General features: G+C 49.0%; 1 protein-coding gene across 1 annotated transcript in view; it reads right to left on the reverse strand.

Annotated features, from left to right (window-relative positions):
• The window catches only part of Galnt2 (polypeptide N-acetylgalactosaminyltransferase 2), a 91,536-nt gene that overhangs the window by 37,257 nt on the left and 31,363 nt on the right, over positions 1–22,916 (reverse strand). Inside the window, exon 3 of the mRNA XM_013014746.1 lies at positions 10,737–10,890. Within this exon, the coding sequence (XP_012870200.1) occupies positions 10,737–10,840 (104 nt within the window). The 5' untranslated portion in view covers positions 10,841–10,890. The remainder of the gene's footprint in view (positions 1–10,736; positions 10,891–22,916) is intronic.

Genomic DNA, 22,916 nt, shown 5'->3' on the forward strand with positions numbered 1-22,916 from the left:
AGAAGTGGTGCTGTGGCTCAAGTGGTAGAGCGCTAGCCTTGAGGTGAAGAGCTGAGGGACAGTGCCCAGGCCCAGAGTTCAGGCCCCACGACCGGACCAAAAAAATAAATAAATAAAATAAAATAGCTCTGGGTTTACATGACTTTTGCAAGTGAATTTTACGAGATAAATATTCCTTTGCACATTAATTTTCCTTTTCCTTTCTCACATATTAGGGTTTAAACTCAGGGCTGTATGCACGGTAGGCAGGCATTCTATTATTTGAGCCAAATCTCCAACCCTTTCTGCTCTGGTTAATTTTGAGGTAAGATCATGCTTTTTGCATGTAACAGCCTAGATCTCAAGTCTTCCTAGTTCATGCTTTCTACCATAGCTGGGATAGCAAGTATATACCACCACACACAATTTTCTGTTGGGATGAGATCCTCCTGATCTCCACATCCAAGTAGCTAGGATTATAGGCATGAGCCACCAGTGCCTAATCTAATTCTTTGTCTTTCCTCTTCTTTTTCTTTTTCCTTCTTTTCTCTTCCTCTCTCTCCCCTCCCCCTCCTTCCAAAGGGTTTTTTTTTTTTTCCTGGCGCTTGAACTCAAGGCCTGGGCACTCAAGACTAGTAATGCTCTACCACTTGGCTCACAGTGCCACATCTGGCTTTTTCTTTTTTTCTTTTTGGTTGGTCGTGGGGCTTGAACTCTGGCCTGGGCGCTGTCCCTCAGCTCTTCAGCTCAAGGCCAGCACTCTACCACTTGAGCTACAGCGCTACTTCCGGTTTACTAGTAGTAAGAGTCTCACGTCGTTTCCTGCCTGGGCTGGCTCTGAACTGTGATCCTCAGATCTCAGCCTCCTGAGTAGCTAGTATTACAGGCGTGAGCCATGAGCCTCGGCACATCTGGCTTTTTCTGAGTAGTTTACTAGAGATGAGTCTTATGGACTTTCCTGCCCAGGTTGTCTTCCAACCTCAATCCTCAGCTCTCAGCCTCCTGAGTAGCTAGGATTAAAGGCATGAGCCACCAGTGCCCAGTTCTCTCATCTTCCTTTTTCTTTCTCACCTTCTAACTCCTTCTCTCCCTCCCGCCCTTCCTCCTTTTTCTTACTTTTCTTCTGTAGTACTTGGGATTGTTCTCTGGGTATTATTTCAGGCAATCGCTCTACCATATACCTAGGCCTTTTACTTTTCACATAGGGTTTCATAGGTGTGACAAGTATGTCCTATGACATCTGGCTTGTTTTTGGTATAGGGGTCTAACAAACATTGTTCCAAGCTAGCCTTGAACCCTGATTTTCCTGTCTCTGACTCTCAAGCAGCTAAGATTAGTGTATTCCACCATGCCAGGCTCAATGAATTTTTCTTAAGCATCTAAAGAGATTTATATCTTTGTCCTAAATTCGTTTTAGAAAATTAGCATAATCATGAAACCAAAGTCTGGTGAAGGAAGAAGGGTGTGAAGGAGACAGCAGGCAGGCCACAGATAATTTTTATTATGAATCTTGAAACTAAACATAGAGAGGTAACCAAACTCAGTCACATATTGAGAATAAATTTTGGTACATTACCAGAACCAAATAATATACTGTCACTGCAAGTTATATCTTCTTTCAAGCCAGTGAGCAGAGATTATAAAATATTCATCCCAACGCTGTTGGCATTAAAAAGAACATACAGGTCCATTACCAGACAACCAGCTGCATAAACCTGAGCTGGCATGTAGAGACTATTAAGAAAAAAAAGCCGTATCAGCAGGTCCAGGATGTTCCGAGGTATGAAAGTGGACAGCTGGCTGTGTAAACTACCTCATCTAACAACTGGAGGGTGACAGACCAGAAGGCTATCTCCAACAAGGGGAGGGCAGTGAGCTTCTTCCTTTTTTGTTCACAACAAATGTCTGGAGGGCCTTGAACTTGGAGTTTGGGTGCTGTCCCTGAGCTCTTTTGCTCAAGGCTAACACTACCACTTTGAGCTACAGCTCCACTTCTGGTTTTTAAGTGGTAAATTGGAGATATGAGTCTCACGGAGACTTTCCTGCCCAGGAAGGCTTTGAACCATGATCCTCAGATCTCAGCCTCCTGAGTAGCTAGGATTACAAGCACCAGCCACCAGCCCAGCATGTATCTATTTTTTAAAAGCTACTTTCAAAAGAAAACTGTAAGAAATAAGGTGTAATAAAGGAATGAGGATGTGGGAAGCTGCAATACAGGTTAGCCGTATGAAATGATCAAACCCTATGTGGACCACTGGTGTTCAGGACATTAGCTACCATCTGTCTAAGGTAAGGTGTGATCACTATCTCACCTCATTTCCTGCGGGTGGCACTGCTCAGGCAGACATAGCTAGCATTACTGAGCTCTGGCCTTTGGGGGGCAGCCCGTACACAAAGGAGCCAGCAGCTAAATTTGGGAATAGCTGCCATCCTGGGCAAGAATGCCCTAGATCTGAGTAGGAATGGAAGTCAGTGGTGACTGAGAGGGCCAGCAGCTATCAAAGGGGTTAGCTGACCTCAAGGTGACTTCTGAGCCACAGGCCTTGTAGAAGCCAAACAGAAGACTCTGGGGTTCCATTACCCTTCATTACCTTTCTCCTAAAGCTCATTTGGGGTACTTAATCTGAGCTGTCGAATCTTACTCTACCAATTAAGGGCCTGGGGTAATCTAAAATAACAAAATTATCTTTAAAAAGCAACCCTGGCCAGGCACCGGTGGCTAATGCCTGTCATCCTAGCTATTCAGGAGGCTGTGATCTGAGGATCATGGTTCAAGGCCAGCCTGGGCAGCAAAGTCTGTGAGACTCTTATCTCCAATAAACCACTGGAAAACTGGTAGAGCACTAGTCTTGAGCTGAAGGGCTGAGGGACAGTGTCCAGGCCTAGATTTCAAGCCCCACACCCTCCAAAAAAAAAAAAAAAAAGTAACCCTGGCTGAAAGCTAGGTTTCACATGTTGTGGCAAAATCTGACTTGAATCTGTGTGACAGTCAGCCCCAGGTGAACTATGCCTATGTGCTTATTTACACCACTTGGTGTGATTGTGAATGTTCATGTTTGCTATATGAGTATTAGTATGTCAGAGCACACCCAAATCTTTATCCTTGGGATGAAAAATACCACTTAATAAATGTGATTTCACAATTTATCTACCTTGATTTTAAAGAAAATCTGAATCCCCTGGAAGCTGAGTTAGGAACTGGAGATGTGTATTATTGAGGTGGGACAATGCTACGGTGTGGGCTAGAGGGGATAGTTCCTGAAGACATGAGATAACCTAGGTCTTGAGGGCCAGGGTCCCCACCGAGAAGGCCTGGAGGTGGAGGAATGACCTGTCCCGAATAAAGATATGTACATCTGCAGAATGCTGGTTCTCAGCCAGAACACACAGGCATCCGAAGACCTGAAGAGGCAGGCAGCAGGGTCACCACTGTGGGATCCTTGTGTCACTGCCCTGGCCACATTTACTCTTTGGAGGGGTCCTTGCTGCCTGCTATCTGCCACTCTTCTCCTTTGGAATGCAGCATCCAAGTACCATCTTGGCAACGGAAATCAAGTCCTTTCTAGATAGTAAACCCATTGGTCTCCATTTTGTGAGCTTCTAGAACTGAGAAATACCTTCAACTCTCAGTAATTACTTGGGCTCACACATCTTGTGATAGCAGCAGAAACAGGGCAATAACACCTCTCACAATGGCACCTCCTGCCCTGCAGGCCTGTGATTGGCTGTTCACTCCACATGGAATGCATCTCCTGCCCAGATTTTTATGTCTTTCGCCTGTAAGCAGTAGATGGCAGAGCTATTAACAAAAGCTTGAGTATCTACCACTCACTTGTTCAGAGAAAAAATTATACTGAGTTTGGGTTCCATGTGAAATACTCAGGTGTCTTCCTGCTTTCAGTGATAGAAATAACGTTTCTTGCTTAGACTGACCAAAGGGTTTTGGATGAATGCAGATACCCTACTTAAAGGCACTAGAGACATCTGGGAAGAGAGAAGCACCAGGACAAGGCCAGCACTTGTCCTTTTCTCCCAGAACCTCTCATGTAAAAAGCCAAGAGGTTGATCAAGCCATAGTCCTGTAGGCACAAAGCCAAGCTAGACTTCAGGAAGTGCCACTAGCTAGGGAGGCCAGAAGCCAAGCCAGACCTTGCATAGAAAATGGTGCTCAGATGAATTCTCCAGGCATCCAGACACAATCTCGAAGGACTGCTTCCTATCAGCAAAAGAGAACTGTAATATTTTAACTGCCTGCAAAATCTGTAAGGCCTCTTTGGAATATAAAAATAACAATTACAGCCTTTAATTATCTCTGCTTGTTCACATACTGTAAGAACTCAGAATAGATTTAAAGCAGATTAGCTAGATTACTAGGGGGAGGGGATTGTGACTAGGAAGCAGACCACCAGAAACATACCCATACTATTACCCAGGGAATAAAAATTTAAAAAGTACAGAAAATAACACAAGAAGATAGAGGACAGGTAGAAATATCGAAGAAGATGTAGTTTAAGATCCCACAGGGATAGGAGAGAGAAAAAGGAACTCAGGAACACAAAGAAAAGCTACAGGCTCATAACTCTTATAAAACAGAAACAGGTTCAATTCAGAGGAAACAACATCCAGTTACATTCTTGTATAAATGCTGAAAAACAGAAACAAAGAGAAATGTCTTTTAAAAAAGACACTAGAAAGGAGAAAGAAGTAGCCAAATGGGTAAGAACAGGACAGCTGGACCGCAGCTATTTCACTTGAACAACAGGAGTCAGAGGACTACTGAGGGAAACATGCTGAAATGCCCACCATCCTGGAATTCTGAGGGATGGGCTGTCCTAGAATTCTGAGGCACTGGTCATCCAAAATTTCTGAGGGACTGACCATATCCAGCCATCCTAGGATTCTGTGAGTTCACATTCTTCCTAGAATTCTGACGTATCAGTCAATCTAGAATTGTGAGATTAACTCTTCATCTGAGAATTCTGAAGCTGTGATCACCCAGGAATTCTAAAATACTGGCCATTCTAGAATTCTGAAGCCCCACATTCATCCTAGAATTTGAAGTACTGGTCAGTCTAGAAGAAGTCTGAGAATTCTGAAATATGACCATCCTAGAATTCCAAGGTCCTGGTCATCCTGGAAATCTGTATGTATAAAAGCACTCTTCAAAGCTGAGCACCGATGGCTCACACTTGTAATCTTAGCTACTCAGGAGGCTGAGATCTGAGGATCAAGGTTCAAAGCCAGCCCAGGCAGGAAAGTCTGAGACTCTTCTCTCCAATAAACCACCAGAAAACTGGAAGTGGTGCTATGGCTCAAGCGGTAGAGTGCTTGCCTTGAGCTGAAGAGCTCAGGACCAGGTTCAGAGTTCAAGCCCCAGGACCAACAAATAAACAAACCAAAAAACCCCAAAACTGAAATGAATGTCTTTGGACAAACATAATTTGCTGCCAACAGGCTCACTCCAAGAGGACTCATTAGGAAGGACTAGCAGGTGGGCAACGGGTATAACGTTCAGAGAATAACAAAACCATTTATTGAAACTGACTGTAAGAAGGTGATAGAGGGGGGAAATACTTAACCCAGGAGGGGGATGACAGGAGAGCAAAAGAGCACAGAGCAAGTAGGGCCGAGGCAGTCAGATGATGACATGCTAGCTTGCTTCACACGTAAGAGGACCAAATGACATGGGTACAAGGCAATGGCTGACAGAATAGACAGAATTCTAGCATTCAACAATGATGGGATCCTTATAGGAAACACTCTCACAGGAGGACACAAAGAGCATTCTGAGAGACACACACCAAAATCACTGGCCCAAATGAAGGCCGAGTGGGTCTTCTGATACTCGCCTTACAGACAGAAATTACTGCTCCACCAGAGAGCAGAGCCTGTAGAGGGAGATATGCTCGTGGTGAGCACACAGCTCTATGCATTGGTACACAGGAAGGACTAGATAAGAAACGAACCCATGCTCCTCAGTTAGGACCCGCACAGCTCTGCCCAGCATCCTGGGCAGGAAATTAAGCCACGAGTGGTACGGCACTTAGGGTTCAGCTTTAAAATTCTGCTGCAATGCTAGGAGACAAGGAAGGAGCCAGGCCCACAGAGGCTAATACAGACACAACGAAACTCTTCCCTCTAAGCACACAATCTCCCTAGCCTGGTATGTTCTTTACATGTACGTAAGGCCTGAGATGATCAAAAAGGGAGAGGACACATAGAAGAAGAATGTTCTGTGGCTGAAAATCAAGTTTGTTTTAAAGAAAAAAACAAGTATATAAAAGAGTGCACCAATGAATAATACACTTTCCCCATGTTCACACAAGAACCTGGATGTGGAAAAGAGAGAACTCTTTCTTACCAGTCTTTTAGGGAGGAGCACAGCTTTGCTTGGGAGTATAGCTGCAAGATGACAGCCCCATTTTTCCCCTGGGTTTAGGCGTGTACATTCAAGCCTCACACCAGAGGCTCAGGCTTAGACTCCATAGTGCAGGCAGTAAGGCAGCTATGTGGAGAGAATAGAGCCCTTAGCTCCCATTCGTCTACCAGTACCAAGCTCGGCCTCAAGCCAGTGGTTCCACCTCTGCAGCTTGGCACCTGCACCTGCCTCCAGACACATGAAGAACACCATGGATGTGCCTGGTTTCCAGGGACGGGGGCTGTTAAGATTCCTGACAGCACCACATGGGCCTAGGGACACCCCGTTGCCTGTCCATGTGTTTGCACTGGTGGCAGACATTGGACAGAACATCTGAGAAGGTCAGCTTAAAGGCTTCTTGGCCTCATCACCTAGGCCTGTTGTGAGGTGGGGCATTGGGGGAAGTGGGGGAGTAGGGTAGGAGAAAGAACTGGCAGAGCAGAGCTACCACCATGGTGGCAGGAAGCAGGAGAGGAGGATGGGGAGGAGCCAGGGGTAAGATAGAGGCACCGAGTACAAGCTCCTTTCATCTAGGTACTACTTCTTAAGTTTCTACCACCTCCCAAACACTCCATCCAACTATGAACCCATCAATGGATTAATCCAGTGACAAGACCAGCGCCCTCAGGATCTAATTATGTCCCCAAAGCTCCATCTTTCAACACTGCTGCCACGGAGTCCAAGTTTTCAGCACACAAGCCTCTGGAAGACACTCTAGAACACACCATAAAACGACCTAAGAAAGCAGAATGCCCCCCTGGCCTGCGCACACCAGTCTGCACTGTGGTAAGACCTCTGTACACATGGGATGGGCTCTGAGTCTGGGGCCCACAGTCATCTGAAATAACCCCACCCAGCTCCTCAAAATCATTGCCAAGAGAAAAAGACACAGGTAAGAGGATGAGCACCACCTCTGTCCTGACCAAACACTGTCACCATGACTAATGAGCAAACAGACCAGCCATGGGCCAACTGACCACAGGGTCTGAAGGCCACGTGAGCCCAGAGACCGTCTTCCCCACTGTGATGCCCTGGTGCTACTGCCCTTCCCTCCCCCTGCACTCAATGCCCGGTGCTGCCATCTTCCCTCTCCCTGCACTCAATGCCCAGTGCTACTGCCCTTCCCTCCCCCTGCACTCAATGCCCAGTGCTACTGCCCTTCCCTCCCCCTGCACTCAATGCCCGGTGCTGCCATCTTCCCTCTCCCTGATGCTGCTGCCGCCTCCCTTCCTCCCCCTGCATGCTGAGTTGAGTGTGCCAACCCAGGAGAGGCAGCTTACCAGAACAGCAGCACCCCTCAGAAAGGATAATAGGTGGGTGGCACATGTCTAAGATACGGTAAGACAATCCAGGGTCCCCCCGAGCCTGTGCGTTCATCCAGATCTCAGTCCCTCTACAGAAAACTCCATTCACCCTGGTGACCTCACTGTCTTCCCAAAGCCTCCCCTATGCTGGCTGGGTCCACGGGAGAACTTGGCATCCACCATGCTATTCTCCAGAGAAATAATGAGAAGTTCATCCCCACTCCTGGCGAAGACCTTTCAGAACACCAGCCAGAGAGAGTGCCTCTCTCTCCAGAGAATGCCTGCCTCTTGCTTCAATGTCCTCACACAGATTTAAGCAATGGCCTGGAGAGCGTGACCTCTGTCCAGCAGTGCTGGAAACAGGTGACCCAAAAGGTGGTCAGAGTTCTTCCACTTCTTCTAAATAAATGTGGGCTAGTCAACCGTGATTTGCAAACTGAGTGAAGACAGGGTGTTTCTGATTGCAGCCCCCACAGGCACCTCTCTCGCTCTCTCTCGCAGAGGCTTCTCCATAGGTTCTCAGGGCTGTCTTTCAGTTTGAGACACAAACATGTGGCAATACAGAGACAAACTTGCAAAGGACTCATGTCTAAAGGCTGGAGACCTGTTCCTTTCCCAAACAGTTCTCATTTGCAAGGGATTTAGTCAAACAAACAAAAAGGAGTGGTGTTTGGGTAGCAGGGAAAAGACTGAAACAAAGAAAAGATAATGTGTTTTCCAAGAAGGCTTATTTAATTTTATTCCTATAAACAATCTCAAAGTAAACCACGTCAGCTTTTCCTGGCCAAGAAAATGAGAGCCCAAAACTTCCTGTTTCTGCTTGGCAGAACCAGACAAACTACCTACATCCTGGTAGACCATGGGGAGGGGGAGGGCACGGGGGGGGGGGGGGGGGGGGGGGGGGGAGTGTTGACCAGCTTCTCAGTGTACCATTTGTTCTTGAGGCTCTGAACCCTGCTTCTATTATGTCCTAAGGTGACAGCACTCTCACAGCTGAAGCCTCTCCTCCCCCCACCAACTATGTGATGCCTGATGGCACTGAAAGTGCACACCCAGTACTCCCTTGACACTATTTCCTGAGTGCCCGGTGCCAAAAAACATACCTGCACGTGACGAGTCACAATGCTGATGGGTGGAGACAGACAAAAAGAAGTAGAGTGAGGCACAGCTGTGGTAAGAGCGATGGAGAAAAGTCAGGCAGGGAAGACATGGGCTCTGTGGGGAGGGCTAGGCTCTGGGCAAGGGCTTGGAATGGTCCGGTGGGCCTTGCTGGGTGGTCTTCAAGCATCATCTCAGGGAGGGGATGGCTCCAATACACAGTTTAACCTCTGCAGGGCTGGTCCTATCATCTGGTGGGTCTCAGGCTCTCCACTTGGGTCCTGGGACATTGCTGTGGAGACTGGCTGCCACCATGTGCACCTACCATGTAGACTGCCTCTCAGACTCACAGCCAGGGAGATAGAGAGACAGGAGTGTTAATCCTGCACTACCCCCACTGAACACAGGGGGACCAGGAGGTGGGCTGGTGCCATTCACAAACCTCAGCCAGATGGCTGTCCTGGAGCCGATACATGTAGGGTCTGAAACGTTCTTGTCCAAACATCCTGTGGACTTCAGGTAGGATTTAACTCATTCCTCACAGCTGCTGCTTTAACACATGCGAATGAGCGAGATGTAGTAGCTGGACTAAAATTTTAGCACAGCACAGGAAAGCTTTTCAAACATCTGTTGAACAAATTCCTATTCCCAAACACTGAAAGACTATGGACACCGTTTGGGGGCTTTGAGGAGGTGTGCAAAGGAGGCAGATGAGATAGCCGGTCTCCTGTTGGTAAGCCCCAGAAAGAACTCTTCTGCAGCTCAAGGGAACAGTGTCACATTATGATGGGAAGCCAGCTCTGATGGCAGCTGGAAGCAGGAAGCAGGGGCCCCTATCCAGATTAACACTGCCCCTTCTGGCCTTGGGTGAGTAGCTATGGGCCATCAGGTAAGTAACAAACATTCCAGGTGCCTTGATTTCTACTTTGAGACATGAAGATGACTTTTGCATCTCTGTCATGGGGCAAGAGGACCCCATGAGCACAGTGGTGGGGGAGAGGGTAGTCTAGACACCTATACCTGGGACCATCTGGTAAGCCACACCTACGAAGAGTGTAATCTGTAGCACATTACCTGAGCAACCACTGGCTCTGAAAAGCAGCAGACCTACCAGGACAACGGTGGCCTGCCGTAGGTAGCTCCTCACTTCTCAGTGAATGAGGAGTCACCAAACATTCTAGTGTGAAGGTACAAAGCAGAACGCCAATCAAAAAACCCACCAAGTTCCCACAGCAATGCTATAGGTCAACAGAAGGTGAGGGGCGTGAATATCACCTACCCAGTAGGTGGTAGCAAACATTCTATAGTGCCCATAGAGGCACTGGGCTGAGAATGGCAGGCTCCAGCACCTACCACCTCTCAGCCTCAGGTACCTGAAGAGTACAAACCAGACCCTTTCCTTTAGCACCAATACAGCACAATACAAATCAAACTCTTTCTTTAGCACCAACACAGCAGCATGAAGGAGGGGCCTTTCCTTGACCACCAGGAGGGTAGTGTCATGGGTCTCTCCTGTTCCTCCTGCTGCATCTAGCCCCGATTTTATTGCCTCCTTCACTTCCTTTCTCTAGTTCCCAAACACTTGTAATAAGTAGGAATTTAGATTTTTTCTTCCTCTCAAGATTGTGAATGGTGAAAAATTCTCTACTTTGTAAATCAGTTTTTTTTAAATTTAACAAGTAAAGAGCAAATACAAGGCCAGTACAACTTTTCCCTTCTAGTCCTGTCTCTGGCCAGCAGCCTCAGCCCTCTGTGAATGGCACGGGACAGGACCACCTTACCCAGAGAAGCTTCACTCCACACACCTCAGGAGCTTCCTGGATACCACTGTGCAGGCCAGCCTGCTCCAAGTGCCCGAGTAAGGGAAACGCCAGCACCATGGGGGAAGACAGTCCCAGCCTGTCTGAAGGTGGTGGTACGTGAGTGGCAGTACTTACTGGTCGTGCCGGGTGTCAGGAATGCTCCTGTCCATGCGCAGCTTGTCGCTCTCCACCTGATTGAACTTGTTGCGGGCGTAGGGGTCCTGTCCGGAGCGAACCATGGTCCCTCCGACGTATGCCTCTTGGTTGAAGTCGGGCCACCGGACTTTCCCTGGAAGGAGCAGAGCAGAAGTTGCAGCATCAGAAGACAGGAAACTAGAATGTACCTCAGGGTGACTCGAGTGTTCATTCAAGAAATAGAGGCTATGGTTGTTCCATAAGATGACAATTTTAATAATAATAAAAACTAGCAAATAAAAAAGCCAACCTGAGCAAGCACCCTCATGTTTGTAAGAGAGGGGAATTGAGTGTTTACAGTGAGGACATGAAAGGCTTAGAATCCAGGGATCTACCCAATGAACCAAGTAAAACCAAAGCATTCACAAATGTAACAGGAGTCTGTAGAGCATGGAGATACTCAGCTCATCTGCCTTTCTGGAGAGCAAGTGCAAGCTAGGTAGAAGGTGTCTTACCACGCCACCTCAAAGTCCAAGTTTATACTGCAAGGCACTCTGTGGCACTGAGCCGTCATTATGAGTGAGGCAGCTGCGGACGATGGCCTTCTCTGGCCCCAGCCAGCGGCCGACGAAACACCCAAAGAGGGCAGTCCACTCAAGTCACATCTCCAGAGGAGGCTCATGTGGATGACAGGAGGGAGAGTGGCACACTGCCCAGACAAACTGGGGATGCTGCCTGTTCTTTTGGACCTGTTCACCTCCACGAACACCTCTACTCCACACATACCTGTGTCCTCATAAAGAGCTTCTAAATTTCACAGGGGTTCTGGGCACTCCCATTTTCACTACTGTGACACTCTAATACATGATATATTTGCACGACTTTCTCAACTCCTGAACCCAAAAAGGAAGGAAGGTACCCTTTGCTCCTATAGTGCAAGAACAACACTCCCAAAGAACTCCTCATGAGCCCTCCTTGGGACTCCTGCAGTGGTTAAGACACCTGACTCCATGGACAGGAAGTGAACAGTGTAGCTCTGAGAGACCATGAGGTACACAATGGGATCTGGCTGGTCGTCCTAGAGAGACTGTGGTTAAAATGGGTAGGCCATTCATCCAAATGCTAACACAGCTTCCCAGGCCAGGCAAAGACTTCCCAAGAAGAAAGCATAGTACCTTGAAGAGTGGGCATCAAGAAGGAAGAGCACTATTGTGTGTGGGGGATGAGCCTGGAGTGATAAAAAAAAAGCTCTATGTAGAGACAAGCCAAGGTGAGCACTGGAGGGGCAGTCAGGGTGAGCACTCAAAGCAGGTCAGACTCAAAGCAAACAGTAAACCCACTACTTGCTACTTGCTATCTACATCAATTTACATAACCAGGACATGAAATCACTCCTGAGATTGCATTTCCAACAAATTAGTTGGTCAATATTTTTTAGAGGTGCTTCATGAGAACTTATTGACCTACTATGCTTCAGTTCTATAAGGAGAGGAAAGCAAAGCAGTGTCAATCAGCCACCCAAATGGAGCTCATAAAACTTCAGATGGTGATGACCTGTGGCAGGTTGGCTGAGGCCGCTCAGTAGTGCAGCACCTGTCTAACAAGTGCAAGGCCCTGGGCAGAAAGGAGAGAATTTTTTTTGGGGGGGTGGGGGGATCCGGTCGTGGGGCCTGAACTCTGGGCCTGGGCACTGTCCCTCAGCTCTTCAGCTCAAAGCTAGCACTCTACCACTTGAGCCACAGCGCCACTTCCAGCTTTTTTTCTTTTTGCTTATGTGGTGCTGGGGAATTGAACCCAGGGCCTCATGCATGCAAGGCAAGAGCTTTACCACTGAGCCACCTTCCCAGCCCCAGAATTTTTTTTAATAGAAGGAAAGAAAAAAAGAAAAGTATACAGTGTCAGACTGCTGCTTACTTAAGTGTTCTGGCACAGCCTTTAATCAGATGACTCTACCGGTGCCAGAACAAAGGGAACAGAGCAAGTAACTCTGGGAGGAACATGGGTCCTGGAGTGTGGTCATGAGCATGCCCATTCAGGAACCAGCCATGATTCAGTATGACGAAGAAAAGATGTGAGGCATCGAGTCAAAGAGCCAGGTCAAGGTGGGTGGGGAGAGGGGGGAGGAAACGGACGTGGGCATTGAGTCATGAGAAGCAGGTCAGAAGGGACAGAGTACTGGCAGCCAGGCAGCAGGATCAAGTACACAGAGGCAGTGTAGCCTCATAGCATTCAGATCAGCAAATCAGGACTGGGGCTCATGAGCCTGAAGAAGTGCTTTTGTGACTCAAGTCCTTATACACATCTCACTCTTTCACGCCACAGAGAAAAGAGATTCAGTTACCTATGGTTTGCTCAAGGCTGAAGAGCAAACTTTCTATCACAAGACTCATCTGCTTCCTGCTGCAATTGTCCCAAGAGGTCGTCTATCTATTCTCAGTGTTTGCTATGGAAATACTGCTGTTGCTGGGGTGGGTGGGGGCATGGCAAAGAGGTCCTATCTTATTAATAGGAAGCTGGTTCTAAACCCCACCAGCCCTGATGAGCTGGCAGTATTAGCATTTTCTTAAACTCAAAGTAAGATGCTGGAAACATGCTTTTCATGTGCAGACAACCCTAACAATGCTACTGAACCTCCATCTCTTTCCACCTCACTGCCTCCATGCTTGTGGGTTTGGAGGGATGTGAAGGAAAATACCCACAATGCCAAAGAGCATGTCCCTCCACTCTCATAGGGTTCAAATGGCCTAGTTCTCACTAGCCACTTTAGTGGTCTGAATCCATTCGATGTACCAGACAGGAAACCACTGGGTCCAGGCACACCAGGGAGAGCCCATGACTTGGGTCTCACCTTGGGAAATTCTGTGTGTCCTACAGCTCAGCACCCGGTGTGGAGGAAAGCAAGGCCTGAGGCCCAGGTGGGTGGCCTGTGAGGGAGAGGTAGCAGCTATGGGAGGTTTCTGCTGGCTCTTTGGGCTTCTAGCCCCTTTGGTCTGCATACCACCTGCGTTTGTCCTCTCTGGAATAAGGAATGGTTATAGCAGAAGAGATATCTAATGCAACAGCCGGGTGGCTCTGGCCCAGCACCCATACTAACCAAGGTATATGGTGTCACACTATAGACCCTTCATGCACAGCGAGCAAAAGCAGGCCTCTCGGGGTTCCTAGGCTTGGGCTGAGACAGACAGACAACACTCAAAGGACTGCGCTAATAAGTGTACTGCTAAAAACAGGGCACCAAGAGAGAAAGCATAGTTCCACAGATGCACCTAAGGGAAGCTTATCTAGACCAAGGGAAGGGGAAGGCTGCAAGAAAGACGTGAGGATACCATATTCCTCGGCACTGACACACACCCACTCTGAGGAGAGTCCACACGACCCCTCCCTCTGACCCATAACCACTGGCTGCAGGCCCTGACAGGAGTCTCCCAGTACACGAAACAATGCTACAAAGAAAGTAAACAGGACTTCTTTCATAGAAGAGTAGCAGCGCGCTAGAGTGCCTGGGCTGGTAAACACGTCCGACTGGACACATTACATCAGGACCCGGATGCTGAGCCTCTCAATGCCCCCCCGCCCCAACACACACAGAAGGGGAGGGCATGTCTGCTTTTCTGTGGGCATGACATGAAATTGGCCTCATCACCTAATAATGGTCACAACCTAGCATCGGAAAACAGGGCTTAGGAACCATCAGAGAACTCAGTCATTTCTATTTGACAATATCAGACTCGAGTCCCCAGCACAGACAAGAGGAAGTCTGGAGAACGAGGAGCTCAGACAGAATGTGCCCCCTCCGGCCTACACAGACAGCAGAGAACTGAGGGCCAAGCAGTCTGCCGGGGACACAGCAGAGCAAGGGAAGGAGCCCACATTCACAGGCTGCCTGTAGGATCCCAACATGAAACATGAAAATGGGTAAGGCTAACTTAAAGCAAAGGCTGACAGAAAATCTTAAGGATAAAATTTTACACAGAAGGCAGAAACTAGGGTCATCCCCAAAGCTGACAAGAAAACAAAACACACATTGACAAGCTCAGGCTTACAGTAAGGTCAGAGATACTCAGGTGGCTTGCCTTGGGAAACCACTTCTCTTGGTGGCCTTTTGAGCTGCGTGCCCTTATATGAATTGTGAAGATGAGGCACTGTAGTAGTAATTTACAGGCCAGTATGCTTCAGCCTAGCTCTAGGCCTCTCCAAAATCCACGAGACACTTGAAGGCCACATGTCACAAAAAACAGCAGCCCAGAGTCGGCTCTCCCTGTTCGACTGACTGTGCCAGTGTCCATTACACACACACACACATACACAGCCCAGAGTCGGCTCTCCCTGTTCCAGTGACTGTGCCAGTGTCCTTTACACACACACACACAGAGCCCAGAGTCGGCTCTCCTTGTTCGACTGACTGTGCCAGTGTCCATTACACATACACAGCCCAGAGTCGGCTCTCCCTGTTCGACTGACTGTGCCAGTGTCCATTACACACACACACACACACACACACACACACACACACACACACACACACACACACACACACACACACACACACAATGGAGTGGAGCTCCTTCTGGTTCTCACCTGCAGTACCTGGGTACCCAAATACCCACAAACACCTTTCCACCGCTGCTTTACAACTATAGTCTCCTCCTAGTCTACCCTGCCTAAGGCAGAACCCTGCACAGGGCTGAAGAATGCAGCTACACGTTAGCACTCACGGAGGCCCATGGCCCCAGGCAGGTCCCGGGAGAGGGAGGACACTTGAGGAAGAATTGCAGTATGGGTAGAGATGTATCAGAAGATGACTCAAGTCACTGGGACTGCAGGAAACAGTGTCAAGAGGCAAGGGAGGGTCAGGGGAGGCTAGCCTGCAGTAGGGAGGGTCAGTGGGGGCCAGCATTGGGACCAGTGGCCATGTATCATCGCCAGCTGAAGGGCTCACACCCTCCACACCTCAGAGAACACAGAATTTCGGTGTAGTGAGTGCTGAAGCACATGTGCACTCCAGGAATGAGCCAGGCCCATGGGAAAGGCAGGTGGGGGCCCTGAAAGCCAAAAGCAGAAGGGTATCGAGTCAGGATGTACTACTGGGCACTCAGCTGCCTCACCCAGGAATACTTTGTCAGAGGATGCCCCAAAGACAAGCAGTTCCTCCTCCAAGCTAGCCCCATACCTGCGACCCTGAGGATGTGGAGAGCCCAAGCATTTAAGCTGTCATTCCACCCAGTGTCCTGTGAGCACCCACAGCAGACTGGCACTCACTCCTAATGACACGGCAAGACCTGCCTACCACTCAGTCTAATGGCATGGCGAGACCTGCCTACCACTCAATCCGTCTCCTGTAAATCTCCGGACCAGTGTGCAGACTCACAGGTAAACCTCGCACCAGGGTTTCCACACTGTCCACTCTGCTGTGCTACAGCACGGAGGCCATGGCGCCTGTCCACTCTGCTGTGCCACCCAGCATGGAGGCCACGGCGCCTGTCCACTCTGCTGTGCCACCCAGCACAGAGTCCATGGTACCTGTCCACTTTGCTGTGTCACCCAGCACTGAGTCCACGGTGCCTGTCCACTCTGCTGTGCCACCCAGCATGGAGGCCACGGCACCTGTCCACTCTGCTGTGCTATAGCACGGAGGCCACGGCGCCTGTCCACTCTGCTGTGCCACCCAGCACGGAGGCCACGGCGCCTGTCCACTCTGCTGTGCCACCCAGCACGGAGGCCATGGCACCTGTCCACTCTGCTGTGTCACCAGCACGGAGGCCACGGCGCCTGTCCACTCTGCTGTGCCACCAGCATGGAGGCCACAGCGCCTGTCCACTCTGCTGTGCCACCCAGCAGAGGCCATAGCACCTGTCCACTCTGCTGTGCCACCAGCACGGAGGCCACGGCACCTGTCCACTCTGCTGTGCTACAGCACGGAGGCCATGGCACCTGTCCACTCTGCTGTGCCACCAGCATGGAGGCCACGGCACCTGTCCACTCTGCTGTGCTACAGCACGGAGGCCATGGCGCCTGTCCACTCTGCTGTGCCACCCAGCAGAGGCCATAGCACCTGTCCACTCTGCTGTGCCACCCAGCACAGTCCATGGCGCCTGTCCACTCTGCTGTGCCACCAGCATGGAGGCCACAGCGCCTGTCTACTCTGCTGTGCCACCCAGCACAGAGGCCACAGCACCTGCCACTCTGCTGTGCCACCCAACTCCTTGTTTGGTCCTAGGATGCTCTCATGGAAAGCCCTCTCACAGGTGCTCAGTAGACTCATCTGGGCATCAGGGTCTGGGACATGGTTCTTAGCCAGTGTGACAGGCTGTGTGTGGTCAGTGTGAGGTCAGGCCCATGGAGGACATGGGCTCTGAGTTCTCTCAAAGAACACCATGCCATCTCCTTTGCCTGTGCTCACTCTCACCCTCGGACCCCTGCTGCCTGGGTCAGTGCTCCTGGTCTTGGCAGGCAAAGGCTTGGCCTGGGACCCCCTGGAGGTCAATGTTCAGTGACAAAACAAGCTGAGCAACCCCTGTCCAGGAAGCTCTCTCTAAAGCTAGCCCTGCAAACAGAGGCACCGGGATTGCAGGTGTATGACACTCTTCTCTGCCTTTCTGCCACTGTCGATGGTCTCTGGTGGCTTGGAGAGGCCATTATGGGGAAAGACCTAGCTAGTAGTAAGAGTGCTCCTCTCATCACATGAACCTCAGTCCAAGGCCTTCCAGTGTGGGCACCTAATAGACACAAGGCAGTACTCACACCCTGCAGCCACAAAAACAATGCCCAGAGTAAGGGGGGCTACTAGGGTCACTGCCACCTCTGGAGAAAGGACAGATGAAACTCCACACTGGTCTGTTAGGCCCCACCAGGCCCTTAGAAGGGCCTTGACCCTAAGGTTGACGCTGTGAAGAAAACCCTTATCTGCTGACTATCCATCTGGTGTCCTGTCCTGGCCACTGCCCACCCTCTTCCTGCAGGGCACCTCCTGCCTGCCTCATCCCTGACTTGCTTGGTGAATCTGACACATGTTCTGTCCTCTCACAGCACGAAGTTTGCCCAGTGTCCAGTGCTTTTTCTCTCCCTGACTCAAGAGCTAGTTTTTAAGGTATGTCTCTCCTTCCAGAGTCTTTTGGTTCCTGCAGGAACACTCAGCCCCGGGCCAGCGGTGAGCATGGGACTGTGGGAGGATGCTACCCTGCTTGGGACCTGAGCAACCAGCACACAATGTGTTCAGGCCAGGAGGATCCCTGGGGCTACTCAGCCCTCCACTTCACAAGGCTCGTTTTAGGTCCTAAGAACCCATACCCAATGAGCATCTGAGGAGGTGGCTGGCTTTTCAGTGCGGACTGCTTGTCTCTATACGACTTGTATTGGTAAACTCTGATTTAGAATAATGCTACATTTTCAAACAATGCTACTTCCTAAGAAGTTTGCTTTTATGAAACCTCATACTTGAAAAATAACAATTTAATCTTATTTGATTCTGGGCTTTCAAAGAGCTGAAGTGGCACAGAGGAACCAAGCACTCAAGCACACACTGGATGCCATTAGGTTAGAAACAGCCCAACCTATCTGCTTGGGGCTGGGTGGTTTGTCTACAACCGCAGGGGGTGGGCAACACACAGGACAGGTGTCTCCCAGGCTCAGGAACCTAAGAGCTGTGGGAAGCCCAAATTCTGTACAGGTGTAGCCTCGGGGGAGGCAGTGTAAACAAAGGCCAGGCCACTCTGCGCAGAGAGGTGACTCCTCTTCTGGGAAAGCAGCCAAGGAAGAGAAAGGAAACTTGTTTAAAACCGAAGACAGCCTCTGAGATTTATTTTAACCTCTTGGTTGATCTCAAATTGAATGTAATTTTCCTGTGCTTAAAAGAAAACCCTCCCCATGTTCTTCCTCTCGACGCTCATAATACACAGCACAAAAGAAAAGACCAGGCAAGGCCAGGATTACAAACAAATATATCCATTTCGATGACACAGGAATGAAAGCAATACTTTGGATTTAACACTGGATATCTTGTATGACAAGAAATTTTCTTCACCCATGAGCAACTGTCTTCTAAAATAAGCAATTCTAAACAATTCATCATTAAGGGCGAGAAAGCCCCAGGAATCTCAAAAGGTGACAAAAATAATACAAAAGTCTAAGAAAATACCCAAACTTACAAGAGAAATAGACTTCATTTATTCTAAAGAATCAGTGCTTTCAAAACAGCAAAAATAAACTATTGAAACTGTTTTACATGATAATGTTCAAGAGAGGCTAAGTTTCACTAGTGAGGCTCAAATTTTTCATATATCAATTTCACAGATCTCTTCTCTGAATTTAAGATGCTTGTTTGTTTTTGAGAGAAAGTATCATCACTATGAAGCCTAGGAGGGCCCTAAACCCTCAATCCACCTTCTGCCTGTGTGCCCCAGATCCTGCGGCTGTAGGTACAGCATCAAGCCCAGCTCCTCTCTGAAGTTTGGGAAAAAAAATCTTCATATTTCTTCTATGCATGATAGTGTCTAACTACAGTCAACTTGTTCAAGATACCTACCGATCTACTTTCTACCCCAAATGTCAGTCAAAATATCAAGTGAATCTACCCTCAGTGGGCAGATGGAAAGAACAGAAGAACATGGACATAGAAGCCTCCAACACTACTATTTGGAATGAGAAAGCCTCACCTACCGTAACCCACAGGACACATGATCACCTTAGCTCCCACCTTGCTAAGACTTAGGAGTTACATACTCCAGTGATGATGCCAAAACCAGACTCTTCTTGGCTAACCTGTGTTTCTTCTACTAAGCCTGTTACCTCACTCTGAGTAAAACAGACGTGAGAAGCAGCCCCACAACTGTGCACTCCCACCAGGCCAGCCACCTCTGCTGTTACCAGGGAAAGTGTGGCCTCTCTAGCCCTCACCTGCTGCTGGTGTGAAGGCATCTGTGACTTTAAGAACACATGCTCTTCTCTGCTGAAATTAGACACTGCATGAGTAGAGGCAGAAGGAACTAGAGACACATTCTTGTGTGTGTGAAATTCTCTTACAAATGTCCAGGCACGGGTGGCTCACGCCTGAAATCCTAGCTACTCAGGAGGCTGAGATCTAAGTATCGTGGGTCAAAGCCAGCCCAGGAAGGAAAGTCCAGGAGACTCTTATCTTCAATTAACCACCAGAAAACTGGAAGTGGAGCTGTGGCTCAAAATGGGAGAGCACTAGCCTTGAGCAAAAAGGGCTCAGGGACAGTGCCTAGGCCCTGAGTTCAGGAGCTCCTTATTCAAAGAAGCCATATGGCAGACTCTAGCCTGCTGCCATGTGCTTCTTCACCTACCATAGAAGCTGTTTCACTGTGCTTCCACTTTCTGGAGTTTCAAGTGAAAAGGAGAAAAGGGCATTTGGCCTCTTTTGCATAGCAGCCTTCCAAAAAGCTGGAAATCACATTCCATTTTCCCTCCAGAGCCCTCTATAGCAACGTCTAGTTACTGTAAGAGCTCCTTCTGGGACCCTGCTTCCACCTCACCCCTTTACCACCAGCCAGGCCAACACTGATCTATCTGCATCCCCGAAATCTGGTGCCTAGACCAGAAGGCCTGTGGTGTGAGTCACAGGCCCTGACACAGACCCCTGGCTGACTAACACAGAGGCAGCCCTGCTCTCGCAGGCCACATACTTCCCACTGCCTTGATCTTTCTTACTTGTCACAAAGGGAAAGGATGATGATTTATTTTCTCTAATGCTGGCTGGGGGTGGGGGTGGAGCAAAGAAATGGACCCTCTGTGGAAGACAAGATGGCAATTAATGCAAAAAAAAAATCCTTAAAATACATGCTGCCATTGACCTTGCAATTTTGCCTTCAGGAATTTATTTCAAGGAAATAATTATGGACAGGTAGAGTCTCCTGAAGGAAACTGGGTCTTGCTGAAGCATCTGGCTGTCCCCATTAGAACAGTTCAGCACAGCCATGGTGAGTGTGGCTGTTACCATGAGAGATATGAATGTGGGAGGCTTATGGCCACTGGAAGACATTCATAGGCTGCCATTTGAGCAAAAACAGAATACCATAGCTGTGTGTATAAAAGTGTTATAACATGGGCTGGGAAGGTGGCTCTGTGGTAGAGCGCTTGCCTTGCATGCGTGAGGCCCTGGGTTCGATTCCTCAGCACCACATAAGCAAAAAGAAAAAAGCCGGAAGTGGCTCAAGTGGTACAGCGCTAGCCTTGAGCTGAAGAGCTGAGGGACAGCGCCCAAGCCCAGAGTTCAGGCCCCACGACCGGACCCACCCCCCAAAAAAAAGTGTTATAACGTGAGATGTTGGCAGGGACCACATGCAGACAAGCCCTGTTTCAAAAAGCAGACCCTGGAGGGGGTCTCCTCTACCAGGAACCAGAGCTTCAAAGTTTCTGTGCTAGGAGGGCTATGTATGGGAAATACCACAGCAAAGCACCCAGGTATACAGAAAAGGCATTCATGTGTAAATGATCTATACATTTTTCACAGGAATGCATGAACAGACTGAACTCTGGAAGTACATTTAACTCTGGCATCTGTGGGAAGAGAGGCCCAAAGCCCCAGCGGCTGACTTCAAACATGGAGAGGCTGAGGCTCTACAGGCTAGGGTCCATTGTATCCAGAAGGGGCACAGGAGACACCTCATCTGCTGGGGGGAGTGTGCCTGCCTGGCGATATGCCCCAAACAGGTCTGGAGAGACACATGGCTGGAGAGCAGCAGTGGCTAGTTTTGGATGCTAAGCTCAGTGTGAAGGCAATTGTCTTATTTTTACCAACCGGCATTTCTTAAACTTTAAAAATGCTTTACTGATCTTCATTTCTTAAGTGTTTCTCCATAAGGTTCATGCTTATCAAGGCATTGCTTTCCTAAGAGCACTAAACAGCTACTTTTCTTCTTTGATGACATAGTATAGACTGCTAGGCCTCAGACCCAGTTGGCGGACCTGTGTAGCCTGAGCCTCCACATCTGCACAACTCTGTTAGAGGCCAGTAGGATGCATGGTCAAATGCTGTCTGGTTCCACTGTGTGAGGTTCACAGACAGGAGTGAAGTGAGGGTGGCAACAGGCAATGTGGGAAGTAACAGCTCGATTTAGCTAATGGTGACATTGCATGGTGAAGAGTGGACTACGGCCAAAGTCACCACAGAGGCATCTGTGTGTCACGTACCCACTGAACCACATGCTCAACAATAATTCACGTGGTAATACTTATGTTACTTTACCACAATTCTAAAGACACGATCGCTCCAGGACCACTTCTTTGATGCTGCAGCAATGCCAAAGGAACATGTAACTGGGCTTGTTTTACCCTTCCCCTGGAAGGGGAAGAGGCAGAAATGTCAAACCATTTCCATTGGGATCAGTGGCCATTAACACTGTCTGTCTACCATGCCATTCCTGCTCTATTTAGCCACATGTTTTCATTCTGAGAAAGCATCAGTCTGGAGGGAGGGGTGAAGCAGTGAGGACCAGAGTGGGTCTCTGCTTCCTCAACTCTCCGAAGCCTTGCTCTTTTTACACTAGGAATGAAACAAGAGTGACACATGAAGCAAACAGAACATCAGCGGTGAAAGGTCATGCTGACCAAGGATGAGATCCCTTAACAGCAACTTCATCACCAGTTGTCCAAAAAGACAGCTCCAGTCTTCCAGCCCCTTGGCCCCACCTGCCCCAGGTCTCAGAATTGGCTGGTCTTGCCTGTGGTTCTTTTCAGTGTTGGCCCTGCCATCAGCTAGATAAACACAGAGTTCAGATGCAAAGATCTTCAAGGAGGCAAGGAAGAGGAGGCAAGAGGGACCAGATGAAGCTTGTTTTCCATACAAATTCATTTTCCAAATCAAGAAGGAAAGGAGACGGGATTCATCTCCATCAGGTGGATGTCCAAAATGTGAAGCCAATCACTGGCTCTGTTAGGACACCGCACTTGATAAACTGGCCCTAATCCCAGAATGGCGAGGCACTTGTGAAGGTGAGGGCTGAAGACCCAGGCTGGCTGAACGGAGGGAGAGGTTCTCAAGAACCAGAAGAGATATGAAGGCTGCCCGCTGACCAGCACTGATCTGTGGTAAAGGACACTGAGGCACTCAAAGGTCACAGCCCAGAACCCAGGCTCACTAACACTTCCTCACTACCTTACCCCTACCACAAAGGACCATTTGCCCAGAGTCCCTTCTGCCTATTCATGCCCCCCACACACACA

This window comes from Dipodomys ordii, unplaced genomic scaffold (assembly GCF_000151885.1).
Source record: "Dipodomys ordii isolate 6190 unplaced genomic scaffold, Dord_2.0 Scaffold24, whole genome shotgun sequence".
Classification (NCBI taxonomy): Eukaryota; Metazoa; Chordata; class Mammalia; order Rodentia; family Heteromyidae; genus Dipodomys; species Dipodomys ordii.